Source organism: Sebastes fasciatus, chromosome 11 (genome assembly GCF_043250625.1).
Source record: "Sebastes fasciatus isolate fSebFas1 chromosome 11, fSebFas1.pri, whole genome shotgun sequence".
In the NCBI taxonomy this organism is placed as follows: domain Eukaryota; kingdom Metazoa; phylum Chordata; class Actinopteri; order Perciformes; family Sebastidae; genus Sebastes; species Sebastes fasciatus.
The window spans coordinates 2,860,910-2,876,490 of NC_133805.1; the positions used below are offsets into that span (position 1 = coordinate 2,860,910).

At 40.2% G+C, this 15,581-nt stretch overlaps 1 protein-coding gene and 1 pseudogene across 1 annotated transcript; one reads left to right on the forward strand and one right to left on the reverse strand.

The window, feature by feature from the left end:
• On the forward strand, positions 1 to 3,276 carry LOC141776392 (tripartite motif-containing protein 16-like). Its single transcript, XM_074649926.1, has one exon. It carries the CDS (start codon positions 544 to 546, stop codon positions 2,203 to 2,205), a length of 1,662 nt encoding a protein of 553 aa, XP_074506027.1. The 5' UTR covers positions 1 to 543; the 3' UTR covers positions 2,206 to 3,276.
• An 865-nt stretch (positions 3,277 to 4,141) lies between these two features.
• Positions 4,142 to 15,581, reverse strand: part of LOC141776393 (P2Y purinoceptor 14-like) — an 11,542-nt pseudogene continuing 102 nt past the window's right edge.

Sequence of the window (15,581 nt, forward strand, 5' to 3'; positions counted from 1 at the left end):
ACTTTATCACACAAGTAAAAACTATTTGGGGATTTCATTCCTTCTACAGCAGTGATTCATTCTTCTATTTTTCATCTGCTGTATCAGCATCATCAAACAGTATTTCAGGGAAAAAGAAGAGCTAATTCTGAAAACTGAGGAGCTGTCTCCAAACCCAGAGGTACCAAGAAGAGTTCACCTCCTAAAAGCTTATGGCTCCGGTGTTTTGAACTGAGAAATGATCTCTAGATTGTAAACAAACCACTCGTATCTCTCTCTAACCGCTCCTCTTCCTGGAATGAAGCAGAGCCTGATAACTCCTCCCTCCTCTTCCTCCTCTTCCTCCTCTTCCTCCTCTCAAACACACCCAGTTGCACTCGGTCCTCTTATTTCCTCGTTCCCTCCCCTTCAGATCTACAGTTTTGAAGATGGGTGTAACCGACATGGTGGTGCAGTGAGAGCTGACAGGCTCCATTAAGTGCACATGTTGTTTAGATCAGAGCTCAAACTAGTTTCACTTCTCAGGAAGTGAGACTCAGACAGTCGTCGTCTCTGAGAGGTGAAATGGCGCAGCAAGGAGTTCAGCTGGACCACGAAAGGTTCTCTTGTTCCATCTGTCTGGATCTACTGAAGGATCCGGTGACTACTTCCTGTGGACACAGCTACTGCATGAACTGTATTAAAGGCTTCTGGGATGGAGAGGATGAGAAGAAGATCTACAGCTGCCCTCAGTGTAGGCAGACCTTCACACCGAGGCCTGTCCTGGTGAAAAGCACCATGTTAGCAGATTTAGTGGAGGAACTGAAGAAGTCTGGACTCCAAGCTGCTCCTGCTGATCACTGCTATGCTGGACCTGAAGATGTGGCCTGTGATTTCTGCACTGGGAGGAAACTGAAAGCCTTCAAGTCCTGTCTGGTGTGTCTGGCCTCTTACTGTGAGAAACACCTCCAGCCTCATTATGATGTGGCTCCATTAAAGAAACACAAGCTGGTGGAGCCCTCCAAGAAGCTCCAGGAGAACATCTGCTCTCGTCACGATGAGGTGATGAAGATGTTCTGTCGTACTGATCAGCAGTGTATCTGTTATCTCTGCTCTGTGGATGAACATAAAGGCCACGACACCGTCTCAGCTGCAGCAGAAAGGACCGAGAGGCAGAGAGAGCTGGAGGTGAGTCGACTCAACATCCAGCAGAGGATCCAGGACAGAGAGAAAGATGTGAAGCTGCTCCAACAGGAGGTGGAGGCTGTCAATCACTCTGCTGATAAAGCAGTGGAGGACAGTGAGAAGATCTTCACCGAGCTGATCCGTCTCATGGAGAAAAGAAGCTGTGATGTGAAGCAGCAGGTCAGATCCCAGCAGGAAAGTGAAGTGAGTCGAGTCAAAGAGCTTCAGGAGAAGCTGGAGCAGGAGATCACTGAGCTGAAGAGGAGAGACGCTGAGCTGAAGCTGCTGTCACACACAGAGGATCACAACCAATTTCTACTCGACTACCCCTCACTGTCACCACTCAGTGAATCTACATCCAGCACCAATATCCGTCCTCTGAGCTACTTTGAGGACGTGACGGCGGCTGTGTCAGAAGTCAGAGATAAACTACAGGACGTTCTGAGAGAGAAATGGACAAACGTCTCACAGACAGTGACTGAAGTGGATGTTTTACTGCCACAACCAGAGCCCAAGACCAGAGCTGGATTCTTACAGTATTCACGAGAAATCACACTGGATCCAAACACAGCAAACACACATCTGTTATTATCTGAGGGGAACAGAAAAGCAACATTAACGAGACAACAACAGTCTTATTCTAGTCACCCAGACAGATTCATTGATTGGGATCAGGTCCTGAGTAGAGAGAGTCTGACTGGACGTTGTTACTGGGAGGTGGAGTGGAGAGGAGATGGAGTTGATGTAGCAGTCGCATACAAGAGTATCAGTAGAGCAGGGGGTGAATGTCAATTTGGATGCAATGACAAATCTTGGGCGTTATATTGTAACAGTAACAGTTATACATTTCAGTACAACAATGTCCAAACCCCCGTCTCAGGTCCTCCGTCCTCCAGAGTAGGAGTGTACCTGGATCACAGTGCAGGTATTCTGTCCTTCTACAGCGTCTCTGAAACCATGACTCTCCTCCACAGAGTCCAGACCACATTCACTGAGCCTCTCTATGCTGGACTTAGTCTTTATAATTATGATAACACTGCTGAGTTGTGTAAACTGAAATAGACAGAAGTCATTTGAGGGTTCAACTCTGTGTTTTAACTCTTCAACTTCTCTGGTGTCCATCATTGTTGCTGCAGAGCTGATTTGTGGCTGCACCGCAGAGGGCCAGCCCTACAAACACTAAAGTCTGTCACTGACTGACTGACTGAGTGATGAAGTTACAGGATTGGTCGGCCGACTGTTGGAGGTTCCTCATTGGTTGTTGCTCTTTCTAAATGAAAAGCTGGAGAACAGTTCAGTGTTCATGTTTTCTGGGGAGCGTGTCAGCGGTTCATTGAATCATTACATCGTGCTGTTGTTGTGCATGTGCTGTTGTTTCTGTTCCTTTAAGTCACGTTACGTTGTTGCTTCGTATTGTGTTACCGTGCATTCACACCAAGCGAGAAGCTTAAATTAGCAAGACACACGTCGCTACTGCGGTATGAACCCAAAATAAACAGACTGTGATTTAATTACAATAAACGGATCAAAATGATGCCGAAATAACGACATTATGATGCTGATTAGTAAAAAGTCTGAATCCATGCTTTGTCAGGTCTGTTACCAAGACGACAAGCAAACAGCTTTTAAAATGCTTGTTTTCTGAATGGAGTTTGGATCGATCAGTGCCAGGCTGTGCAGCTGCTCCTTTAACACTCCATCTAGGAATAAATACAGCAGCAACAACAACAGTGATGACATCAACTTTGTAAGTATGTATATATTGTTACACAGCACTTATATGATGAATGCTTTTGATACACATGCTTTAATAATATACTGAAATACTTTTAACCTAAACATGCAGAAGCAGCGTTCAGTTTTTATTCACCAAATATTTGGAAGAAGCTCCCAGAAACCTGCAGGACCTCCAACTCTGAGTTCTTTTAAATCAAAGCTTCAAACGTTCCTGTTTGCTGCTGCTGCCTTTTATTAAACCAGATAATGATCTTATATACTGCATTAGAGCTTTTACTCTTGTGTGTTATATTCTATTTTAGCTTCTATCCTAGCTTTTATTTTTAGCTTGTTTTTATTTTCTAATCTTTAATGTTTTTATAACTGTTTTAATTATGTCTTAATGTTCTTTTGCACTTTGTCGCAATGTTCTTTAATGTTCAATATTATATTATATTATATAATATTATATTATGTTATATTATATTATACTATATCATATTATATTATGTTATATTATATTATATTATATTGTGTTATATTATACTATATGATATTATATTATATTTTATTAAATTATATTATATTGTATTTTTTTTATTGTATCATATTATACTATATTTTATTTTATTATATCACATCATATTGTATTATATTATAGTTTATTATATTATATTATACTATACTATATTATATTTTATTATATTATATTATATCATATTATATATTTTATTTTATTATATTTTATAATATATTTAAATATATTATATTATATGATATTATATTATATGATATTATATTATATTGTATTTTATTATAGTTTATTTTATTCTATTATATTTTATAATATATTTAATTACACAATATTATATTATATTTTATAATATATTGAATTATATTATATCATATTATATTATATTCCTATATTTGACCAGCTGCACTATTTTATGTTTTAAATTCCCCTTCTTACTTGTGTGATTTTATATTTATTTTATAGCAGCATTAGAGCAGCCTGAGAACAAAAAATATTGCCAACGGCTGCTTCTATGAAATTATTGTGCATATGACAAATAACTTTAATATTAACATCTACTATACAAAAAACTGTTGTTTTGTCTCACTGCATATTACTGTGTGATTTTATTTGATGAGCTGTGTGCTCCGTCTCAAACGTATATAAATATTAAAGTTATTATAATCTAACAGAGAAGAGAGTGACCTCAGAGCCACAGAAACCAGATCAGCTGAATTTACTGAGAAGTGGACGGTTGCCGTGGTAACGCCGGAGGAGAACTGAACTCACCAGCCGTCTCTGGTCCCGTGAGTTCGATGCCCAGCGATTGCGTCCACTTTCACTTCCACATCACCACTTCCTGTTCTCTCCTTCACGCTGGTGACTCATCAATAAACACAACTGAGACTGTCAATCATTATTTAATATCTATACTTTAATATATATATACTGATATTTATATACAATTATACAAGTCTGCATTTACACAGGACCACATCTCTATCCTTGATTCCTCTCCTCGTCTCCTCTCCTTGTACCCTCTTTTCTTCTCTCCTTGTCTCCTCTCCCTGTGTCCTGTCCTTATCTCAACTCCTCTCTTGTTTCCTCTCTTTTTCTCCTCTCTCTGTCCTCTCCTTGTGTCTTTCCTTATCTCCTCTCTTCTCTTGCCTCCTCTCCTTGTCTCTTCTCCCTGTGTTGTCTACTTGTCTCATCTACTTGTCTCCTCTCCTTGTCCCCTCTACTTGTCTCTTCTCTTGTCTCTTCTCTTTGTCTCCTCTCCCTGTATCCTGTCATTGTCTCCTTTCCTTATCTCTTCTCCTCTCTCTTTTTGTCTCCTCTCCTTTTCTCTTCTCTTGTCTCTTCTCCCTGTGTCCTCTCTTGCCTCCTCCCCTTTTCTCCTATCCCTTTGTCCTCTCCTTGTTTCCTCTCCTTGTCTCCTCTCTTGTCTACTTTCCTCTCTTGTCTCCTCTCTTTGTGCCTTCTCCTTCCCGACAGTTTCCTCAGCAGTGACTCTATTGTCTCCTCTCTTGTCTCCTCTCCTTATCTCCTCTCCTCCTCTCCTCTCCTTGTCCCCTCTCCTCCTAGACTCTGGCCGGTGGTCAGCGACCTCCTCCTGTCTCTCCTCTCTTGTCTCCTCTGTCCTCTCCTCTTCTCCTCTCTTGTCCCCTCTCCTTGTCTCCTCTCCTTGTCTCCTCTCCTTGTCTGCTCTCCTCTTAAATGTGGCTCAGACTCTGGTCGGTGGTCAGCGACCTCCTCCTGTCTCTCCTCTCTTGTCTCCTCTGTCCTCTCCTTGTCTCCTCTCTTGTCTCCTCTGTCCTCTCCTCGTCTCCTCTCCTTGTCTACTTGTCTCCTCTCCTTGTCCCCTCTCCTCCTAAATGTGGCTCAGACTCTGGCCGGTGGTCAGCGACCTCCTCCGGTCTCTTCTCGACAGTTTCCTCAGCAGCGACTCTCTGAAGGTTCGGCACATCAGGAAGTAGATGATGGGGTCGAGGCAGACGTTGAGCGCCGACAGGAAGAGCGTCCCCTCCTTCAGCTGGAACAACAGGAAGCGGGCGTCCGGGCTGAAGCCCGACTCCGGCATCTGGCTCAGAGTGTACGGCACGCGGCAGACGTGGTACGGCACGAAGCAGACGAAGAACACCGCCAGGATGCTGAAGATGCTGCGGTTCGACTTCCGGCAGACGTCGCTGTTGTCGCGGCGCACGCGGCGGTAGGACTGGTAGACGCGGCAGGCGATGGAGGCGTAGCAGTAGGCGAGGACCAGCAGGGTCACCCAGAACAGGCCGACGCTGAGGAGCGTGGACACCCGGTCTTCAGCTGCATGCAGTGCCGCGAGCTCTCCTCGTCGGCCGGCCGGCTGGTCAGCACCACGTTGGGCAGGACGCAGACGAGGAGGAAGCTCCAGGTGAGGAGCGCCAGCACCCGGGCGAAGCCGACGCTCTGCAGGACATGCAGCGAGGACACGCCGCCCAACCGGGACCTGCAGGAGGATGAGGAGGAGGAGGAGGAGGAGGAGGTGTGTCTGACGATCTTAACGTAGCGCTCGAGGCTGATGAGCCCCATGAAGAGGATCCCCACGTACATGGACGAGTAGAAGAGCACGGCGGTGTAGCGGCAGGTGACCACGTGGAGGCGCCAGCCGCCCAGACCCAGCTGAGCCGCCAGCCTGAAGGGGAAGGTGGTCAGCATGAGGAGGTCGGCCACCACCATGTTCTTCAGGTAGACCACCAGGCCCGAGTCACTGGGCACCCTGAAGAAGATCCAGGCGGCCACGCCATTCAGGGACGCCCCGACCACGCAGATCACCAAGTAGAGCGGCGGGAGCACCTGCTGGGTGAAGATGCTGCTGAAGTCTGATTGGTTGCCGGGGAGACGGGTGGCGTTGAGGTGTTCCATCACTGGAAACACACAAACAACACAGTTTGAACATAATGAACAGTAGATGTCACAGTAGAAGTACGTTTCTCTGTCAGGAGAACTCTTAATAAGTCTCTTTTACATTTAACAAAGGCCGTGTCGGTGTGTTAACTCCCCACAGAAGCCTTTTATGTTCATGAACTGAACACACAGCGCTGTGTTTACACGGGGACACGTGCACAAATAAAAAGCGTCTTGAACTCCTGTTTGTCCTGCTGTTCACACACACTTCCCTCCTCCCACCACCGATTCATCCCGGTCCAACACACACTGTGGTCCTCCTCCATCAAACGCCTATCAAAACAGTCCGCGCTGACACCAGGACGCCTTCTGTTTTCCTGTCCTGATTCTTTTATTTTTAGCCCTCGTCTTGTCTCGAACCTGTGACTTCTGCTGTCGCCAAATGATTGTTTCCCCGAGTTGATCTGTACAGAAGTTCAACTTTTAAACACTAAAGCGATCACACGCCGGCTTCTGCTTCTCACTTGGAAACGGTCAATATCAAGTTAATAACTTTAAAAATATCATGATTCTGACTTCCTGTGTTTATGTTATATATTTTTTAATATTATATATTATATATATATTTTGATTTTAAAGTCATAAATTTACGAAAATAAAATGAAGATATTCTGAGTTTAATGGGACACATTTACGAGAAGAAAATCACAAATTTACGTCACATTTTAACTCACAAATTTATAATAATAATAATAATAAATTCAACTTATAAAGCGCTTTTAAAGAACTCAAAGACGCTTATGAGATTTTAAAGTCATTAATTTATGAGGAAAAAACTCCGATATTCTGAGATTAATGTGGCACATTTATGAGAAAAAACTGACAAATTTATGACACATTTTAAAGCCAGAAATTTACGAGAAAAAAACTCACAAATTTGCGAGATTTTAAAGTCATACATTTATGAAAAAAAACTCAATTTTTATCAATTAATTAATGGTAAAACATAATAATAATAATAAAATAATACATTTATTTTTGCTACATTTAATATCATATTCATTTATCGAGTCATTTATTTATTTATTTATATTTAATTTAATTAATTGATAAAAATGTAACATCATTTGATATTTTTGTTATAATTTGTTTCTTTATTTATTCATAATTAATTAATTAATTCCCTTATTTATTTACTCTTTTGTTTAATTTTTATCTTTTATTTATTTATGTATTTATCTGTATTATTTATTTATTTTGCATTTATTTCGTTTACATTTATTTTCAATATAATTTTTTTTTACATTTAATGACATATTTATTTATTGAGTCATTATATATTTATTTATTTTTTACTTTGGCAGGTGCCATCCTCCATACATGGGGTCATTATAATATCCTGGTGAGCAGGAAGGAGATCAGGACATTTAATTATCTCATACATCTAGAACAAACTGTCATTTTTCTCCTACACAAACTTTTGTTTTAGCGATTCCTCTAAGCTGACTCATACTTTATTGGCTGGTAATTTGGATGACACAGACGAACAAGATGCTGATCAGCAGCAACAACTTCTGCTTTCCGCCTTCTAGATGACCTGGCGCAGGAAGTGATGCAACGATCCTCTTCGCTAGAAGAGCTGAACGTTCAGAGGAAGCGTGTTTCTAGATTGTGTGCAACGATTAGAGCTGAAAATAGGGTGGTTTCATCAACTCAGCTCACAGTGAAAAAACAGACGTAGTAGAAAAGGATGTGAGTGATCAACTCGTTATCAGTCAACTCACACAACGAGGGAAAACATCTGGATAAACTCATGGTCCAGATGTTTGTCTCTCTGCCTGTCCACCTGTGTACTGTGAGCTTCATGTATTCAACACCAGTGATTCACAATCAGAAAGAAAAGATGTTTGAGTAGTTTACAACTGTCTGTTGATAATAATGAAATGACAGCTTAATAATTACCTGTAAATGGTGCTAATATTAAAAATAATCATGAACCCGTCAGTCATGAAGGTCACATGGTTTATTACAGAACCGGCTCATGTTGTTAACCAGCGTCTAAAATACTATTTGGAACATCTTTTATTAGTCACATTGATCGTTTTATTGATCAGCTTCAGTGTTGTTGAAATCACAACTTAAACAGATACCAGTACTTCTACTTTATAGCCACCATAATGTCATAAAGTTGTATTTATACTGTACACATTTATTCAGAGAGGCAGACATAATGAAATTATATTTCACTGTTTATTTGATTTTTAATTAAATTTTATTTTATTTATTTTTTATTCATTTCAATATATATTTTGTGGGAGAAACCTGAGCACCAGGAGAATCCCCTTACTGATATATGATGGATTGACTTCTTTTTTTAAACACTCTAATTACCTAAAAATATATTAAAAAAATATTTGGGGGTAATTTAGAGTGTCCAGTTAGCCTCACGCATAACTAGGAATTGTGGGAGAAACCTGAGCACCAGGAGAAAAACCCTACTGATATATGATAGATTGACATTTTTTTGAATACTCTAAATTACCACCAAATATATTTAAAAGTATTTGGGGGTAATTTAGAGTGTCCAGTTAGCCTCACGCATAACTAGGAATTGTGGGAGAAACCTGAGCACCAGGAGAAAACCCTTACTGATATATGATAGATTGAAAAAAAAATTGGAATACTCTAAATTACCTAAAATTATATTTAAAAAATATTTGGAGGTAATTTAGAGTGTCCAGTTAGCCTCATGCATAACTAGAAACTTTGGGAGAAACCTGAGCACCAGGAGAAAACCCGTACTGATATATGATAGATTTAAAAAAAATTTAATACTCTAAATTACCTCCAAATATATTTTAAAAATATTTGGGGGTAATTTAGAGTGTCCAGTTAGCCTCACGCATAACTAGGAATTGTGGGAGAAACCTGAGCACCAGGAGAAAAACCCTACTGATATATGATAGATTGACATTTTTTTTGAATACTCTAAATTACCACCAAATATATTAAAAAAATATTTGGAGGTAATTTAGAGTGTCCAGTTAGCCTCATGCATAACTAGGAATTTTGGGAGAAACCTGAGCACCAGGAGAAAACCCCTACTGATATATGATAGATTGACATTTTTTTGAATACTCTAAATTACCACCAAATATATTTAAAAGTATTTGGGGGTAATTTAGAGTGTCCAGTTAGCCTCACGCATAACTAGGAATTGTGGGAGAAACCTGAGCACCAGGAGAAAACCCTTACTGATATATGATAGATTGAAAAAAAATTGGAATACTCTAAATTACCTAAAATTATATTTAAAAAATATTTGGAGGTAATTTAGAGTGTCCAGTTAGCCTCATGCATAACTAGAAACTTTGGGAGAAACCTGATTACCAGGAGAAAACCCCTACTGATATATGATAGATTTAAAAAAAATGTAATACTCTAAATTACCTCCAAATATATTTTAAAAATATTTGGGGGTAATTTAGAGTGTCCAGTTAGCCTCACGCATAACTAGGAATTGTGGGAGAAACCTGAGCACCAGGAGAAAAACCCTACTGATATATGATAGATTGACATTTTTTTTGAATACTCTAAATTACCTAAAAATATATTTAAAAAATATTTGGAGGTAATTTAGAGTGTCCAGTTAGCCTCATGCATAACTAGGAATTTTGGGAGAAACCTGAGCACCAGGAGAAAACCCCTACTGATATATGATAGATTGAAATTTTTTTGAATACTCTAAATTACCACCAAATATATTTAAAAGTATTTGGGGGTAATTTAGAGTGTCCAGTTAGCCTCACGCATAACTAGGAATTGTGGGAGAAACCTGAGCACCAGGAGAAAACCCTTACTGATATATGATAGATTGAAAAAAAATTGGAATACTCTAAATTACCTAAAATTATATTTAAAAAATATTTGGAGGTAATTTAGAGTGTCCAGTTAGCCTCATGCATAACTAGGAATTTTGGGAGAAACCTGAGCACCAGGAGAAAACCTCTACTGATATATGATAGATTGACATTTTTTTGAATACTCTAAATTACCACCAAATATATTTAAAAGTATTTGGGGGTAATTTAGAGTGTCCGGTTAGCCTCACGCATAACTAGGAATTGTGGGAGAAACCTGAGCACCAGGAGAAAACCCTTACTGATATATGATAGATTGAAATTTTTTTGAATACTCTAAATTACCACCAAATATATTAAAAAGATATTTGGAGGTAATTTAGAGTGTCCAGTTAGCCTCACGCATAACTAGGAATTCTGGGGAAACCTGAGCACCAGGAGAAAACCCCTACTGATATATGATAGATTGAAATTTTTTTGAATACTCTAAATTACCACCAAATATATTAAAAAGATATTTGGAGGTAATTTAGAGTGTCCAGTTAGCCTCACGCATAACTAGGAATTCTGGGGAAACCTGAGCACCAGGAGAAAACCCACGCAGACACAGGGAGAATATACAAACTCCCCACAGCCGGACAGGTGGAGGTGTCTCAGTGAGGCTGCAGTGCTAATCACTAATCACTGAAGAGGGATGTAGGGGTGGAGGGACGGTGATGACGTAGAGAATGAGGGGGAGGTTGAGAGAGGAAGGTAAGGGTGGAGGGAAGACGGGAAGGCGAAGGGGGGAGGAAGAGGGATCTGCTGGTATCCAACCTGAGCTGCAGCCTCCTCTACCTGACTGTTGCCGTCACGCTTCAGGAAGAACCTGCGCATCCAGCGAAAACAACCTTTCTTCTTCTCTTTCTTCTCCACCCCCTCCCGCTCCGTCTCTTCCTTTTTCATCTTCTGTAATGTTGTCTCTCGATCCTCGGTCCTCCTGCGAGAAAAGACTCCTCTCATCTTCTTCTTCATTTTCAGGCAGATGTCCTCCAGGAGCTTCTTCTCAACCTCCATGTGTTGGACTGTGGTCTCCAGGCTCTGTTCTCTGTCCGTCAGGTCCTTGTTGACGTCCTCCAACTGACTGACCTTAGTCTTCCAGATCTGGTCTTTTTCTGTCAGGACCTTTGTGACATTGTCCTCCAGAGCCTTGTATTTGGCCTGCCAGGCGTCCTCTCTCTGTCGGAGTTCATCTGCAGAGCTCAACAGCTCGGTTCTGGTCTCCACGAGCTTTTCATTGAGACTCTTCTTCTCCTGGAAGAGACCAAAGATCACAGCGTCCTTATCGCGCTGCTCCTGCTGGAGATCAAAGATCACAGCGTCCTTATCGATCTGCTCCTGCTGGAGATCAAAGATCACAGCGTCCTTATCGATCTGCTCCTGCTGGAGATCAAAGATCACAGCGTCCTTATCGCGCTGCTCCTGCTGGAGATCAAAGATCACAGCGTCCTTATCGATCTGCTCCTGCTGGAGATCAAAGATCACAGCGTCCTTATCGCGCTGCTCCTGCCGGAGATCAAGGATCACAGCGTCCTTATCGCGCTGCTCCTGCTGGAGATCAAGGATCACAGCGTCCTTATCGCGCTGCTCCTGCTGGAGATTAAGGATAACAGCGTCCTTATCGCGCTGCTCCTGCTGGAGATCAAGGATCACAGCGTCCTTATCGCGCTGCTCCTGCCGGAGATCAAGGATAACAGCGTCCTTATCGTGCTGCTCCTGCTGGAGATCAAGGATCACAGCGTCCTTATCGATCTGCTCCTGCTGGAGATCAAAGATCACAGGGTCCTTATCGCGCTGCTCCTGCTGGAGATCAAGGATCACAGCGTCCTTATCGCGCTGCTCCTGCTGGAGATCAAAGATCACAGGGTCCTTATCGTGCTGCTCCTGCTGGAGATCAAGGATCACAGCGTCCTTATCGCGCTGCTCCTGCCGGAGATCAAGGATTACAGCGTCCTTATCGATCTGCTCCTGGCGGAGATCAAGGATAACAGCGTCCTTATCGTGCTGCTCCTGCTGGAGATCAAGGATAACAGCGTCCTTATCGTGCTGCTCCTGCCGGAGATCAGGGATTGCAGGGTCCTTATCGTGCTGCTCTTTACGGAGACCACGGATAACAGCGTCCTTATCGCGAATGTGCCACGTCAAATGGTTCACTCTGATCTGGAGTTGAGTCTGCTGCGTCTCCCAGCCTCGCTGCTCCTGCCAGAGATCAAGGATTACAGCGTCCTTATCGATCTGCTCCTGGCGGAGATCAAGGATAACAGCGTCCTTATCGTGCTGCTCCTGCCGGAGATCAGGGATTGCAGGGTCCTTATCGTGCTGCTCTTTACGGAGACCACGGATAACAGCGTCCTTATCGTGCTGCTCCTGGCGGAGACCACGGATAACAGCGTCCTTATCGTGCTGCTCTTTACGGAGACCACGGATAACAGCGTCCTTATCGTGCTGCTCCTGCCGGAGATCAGGGATTGCAGGGTCCTTATCGTGCTGCTCTTTACGGAGACCACGGATAACAGCGTCCTTATCGTGCTGCTCCTGCCGGAGATCAGGGATTGCAGGGTCCTTATCGTGCTGCTCTTTACGGAGACCACGGATAACAGCGTCCTTATCGCGAATGTGCCACGTCAAATGGTTCACTCTGATCTGGAGTTGAGTCTGCTGCGTCTTCCAGCCTCGTTGCTTCTCAGCAAGGTCCAAAGTAAAGTTGTCCTGCAGTTCCTTCTGCTGGGCTTCCAACAGTTGGACTTTTCTTTCCCAGGCGATCTCCTTCAGAGCGTCGTTTTCTTCCTTGAAGGTTTTCAGTTCTTTGGTGAACCAAAGCTCCTTAGAGCTCAGTAACAATGATGCTTGATCCATGGAGATGTAAATAATGTACTCACCCTACAGTCGACTGTCAACGTTAAACTGTTTAACCTGAACGGTAAATTAACCTGAATGTTAAATTAACCTGGATGTTAAATTAACCTGAATGTTAAATTAACCTGAACGGTAAATTAACCTGAATGTTAAATTAACCTGGATGTTAAATTAACCTGAATGTTAAATTAACCTGAATGTTAAATTAACCTGAACGGTAAATTAACCTGAATGTTAAATTAACCTGGATGTTAAATTAACCTGAATGTTAAATTAACCTGGATGTTAAATTAACCTGAATGTTAAATTAACCTGAACGGTAAATTAACCTGAATGTTAAATTAACCTGAATGTTAAATTAACCCGAATGTTAAATTAACCTGAATGTTAAATTAACCTGAATGTTAAATTAACCTGAATGTTAAATCAGCTTGTCAAAAACTGTCTGGTTCACTAATCTTCTCCTATAAGTAAAATTTTAGATTAAAGCCAAACTCAACATCACAGGAATCACAGCCGATTCCAGAACATCACATTGTGATGTCATGAGACAGTTTGGAATACAGCCTTACCTGTGATGTCATCACATTCTCATGTCATCATGTCATCACATTCTCATGTCAACATGTCATGAGAATGTGATGACATCACAATGTGATGACATGACGGGTAAGGCTGTATTCTAAACCTCATACTATACTAGTAGTACGTACTGATTTGGCCAGAATGTAGCATGTAGTACGCAGTATGGAAATCTACAATATGCCAAAAATCCCTGGATGTCGTACTGAAAACACTGTTACAGTAAAAGTTACAGTAAGTATTGTAACAGTGTGGTATTAGTACTTTTACTGCAGTAAAGGATCTGAATACTTACTAAATACGGCATCATTGAGGCTCTCAGGATAATATATATACTGTATATATATATATATATATATATATATATAATTTCATCATATATTATTTTTTGATAAATAATAAAATCATCCTTTTTTCTTCTCTCCTCCTCTCGTTCCTCTCTCCTCCGCTTTATATACAGTATATATATATAAATGCATATAAATTATATAAATATGCCTACATGTTAAGTCTAAATCTCTTTGTTTCCTGACTCAAAATAGGTCATAGACCCCTAAAAAGTGTTCCCGACAAAACATCCTGACATGTATTTATATATTTTTTATTTTTTTATGTTTATTTTTTTAATTGAATTGTATTTTTCCGCGTTATTATTATTATTATTATTATTCCCAAAGCACAACAAACCAGACAGAAAACTGTAGTGTGTTTTCTCTTTTAGTTAGTTAGTTAGTTAGTTAGTTAGTTAGTTAGTTAGTTAGTTAGTTGATTAGTTAGTTAGTTAGTTAGTTAGTTAGTTAGTTAGTTAGTTAGTTAGTTGATTAGTTAGTTAGTTAGTTAGTTAGTTAGTTAGTTAGTTAGTTGATTAGTTAGTTAGTTAGTTAGTTAGTTAGTTAGTTAGTTAGTTGATTAGTTAGTTAGTTAGTTAGTTAGTTAGTTAGTTAGTTAGTTAGTTAGTTAGTTAGTTAGTTAATTGGTGAACTCATCAGTCCCTAACTGATATAATTAGTCCAAAAATGTAAAAACAAATTCTATACATTTTAATATATTATGTAGTTAATGTTTCTTCCTGTATTGATAGTAGTTTGTAATAGATATTATAGTAGTTATATACTATATTCATGAGAAAAATATTAAGAAATATTAGTATTTATATGTTATATATATTTTACAGGGCAGTCGATAACAAATTTGCTCAACTTGCGATTTAGTCTGGCCGCTATTCGATCTTTCCGAGGTTGTAGCAGCTCAGTTTTAAAGCTGATGGTATCATAGTAAACTATAAAACCTGATGAATCCATCGGTACCAACCATGTCATACTAGCTTGTAGTGAAGGAGGTTAAATAATGCTCTAAACTAACAACAAATTTTGGCAAAGAAAAACTGTCATGTCCATTTTCAAAGGGGTCCCTTGACCTCTGACCTCAAGCATATATTTAAATACTTGACAAATCTCCCTTTAAGATACATTTTGAACAGATAAAAAAAGTGTGATTAATTTTATTAAATATTTTAATCAATCAACAGGCATATGCAGTATATATATATATATATATAATTCTTTTTTTTCTTTTTTTAAGAAAAACAACTCTACAAATCAAATCTGAATCAGCGTTAAAAACCCACCAAAATGCAAATTTGTGCATAATTTAGGAACAAATTTAGGACAAACAGGCAACATAAATAAATAACCATGAATGAGTGTGGTGATAACTAACAACCACGTTTCATCAGGACACTTTTCTTTCTGTCATCAACGTCTAAAGTCCCAGAAACTGTAGATATATCCTCATATTTTCATGACATTTTCTTAAAAAATTATGACTTTATTCTTTCAATGTCAGATGTTTTATTGCCCCCCCAATCACTGCCATTAATACACCTTCATAATCTGCTTTTTCTGTTCATTTCATGCATGTTTTAAAACTCATGTCATGCAGTAATTATCTAATCTATATCTAAATCTATATCTATATCAATATCTATATCTATC

What these genes read in the sequence shown, in the direction of transcription:
- LOC141776392 (XM_074649926.1), top strand. Translation starts at nt 544, where the DNA reads ATGGCGCAGCAAGGAGTTCAGCTGGACCACGAAAGGTTCTCTTGTTCC.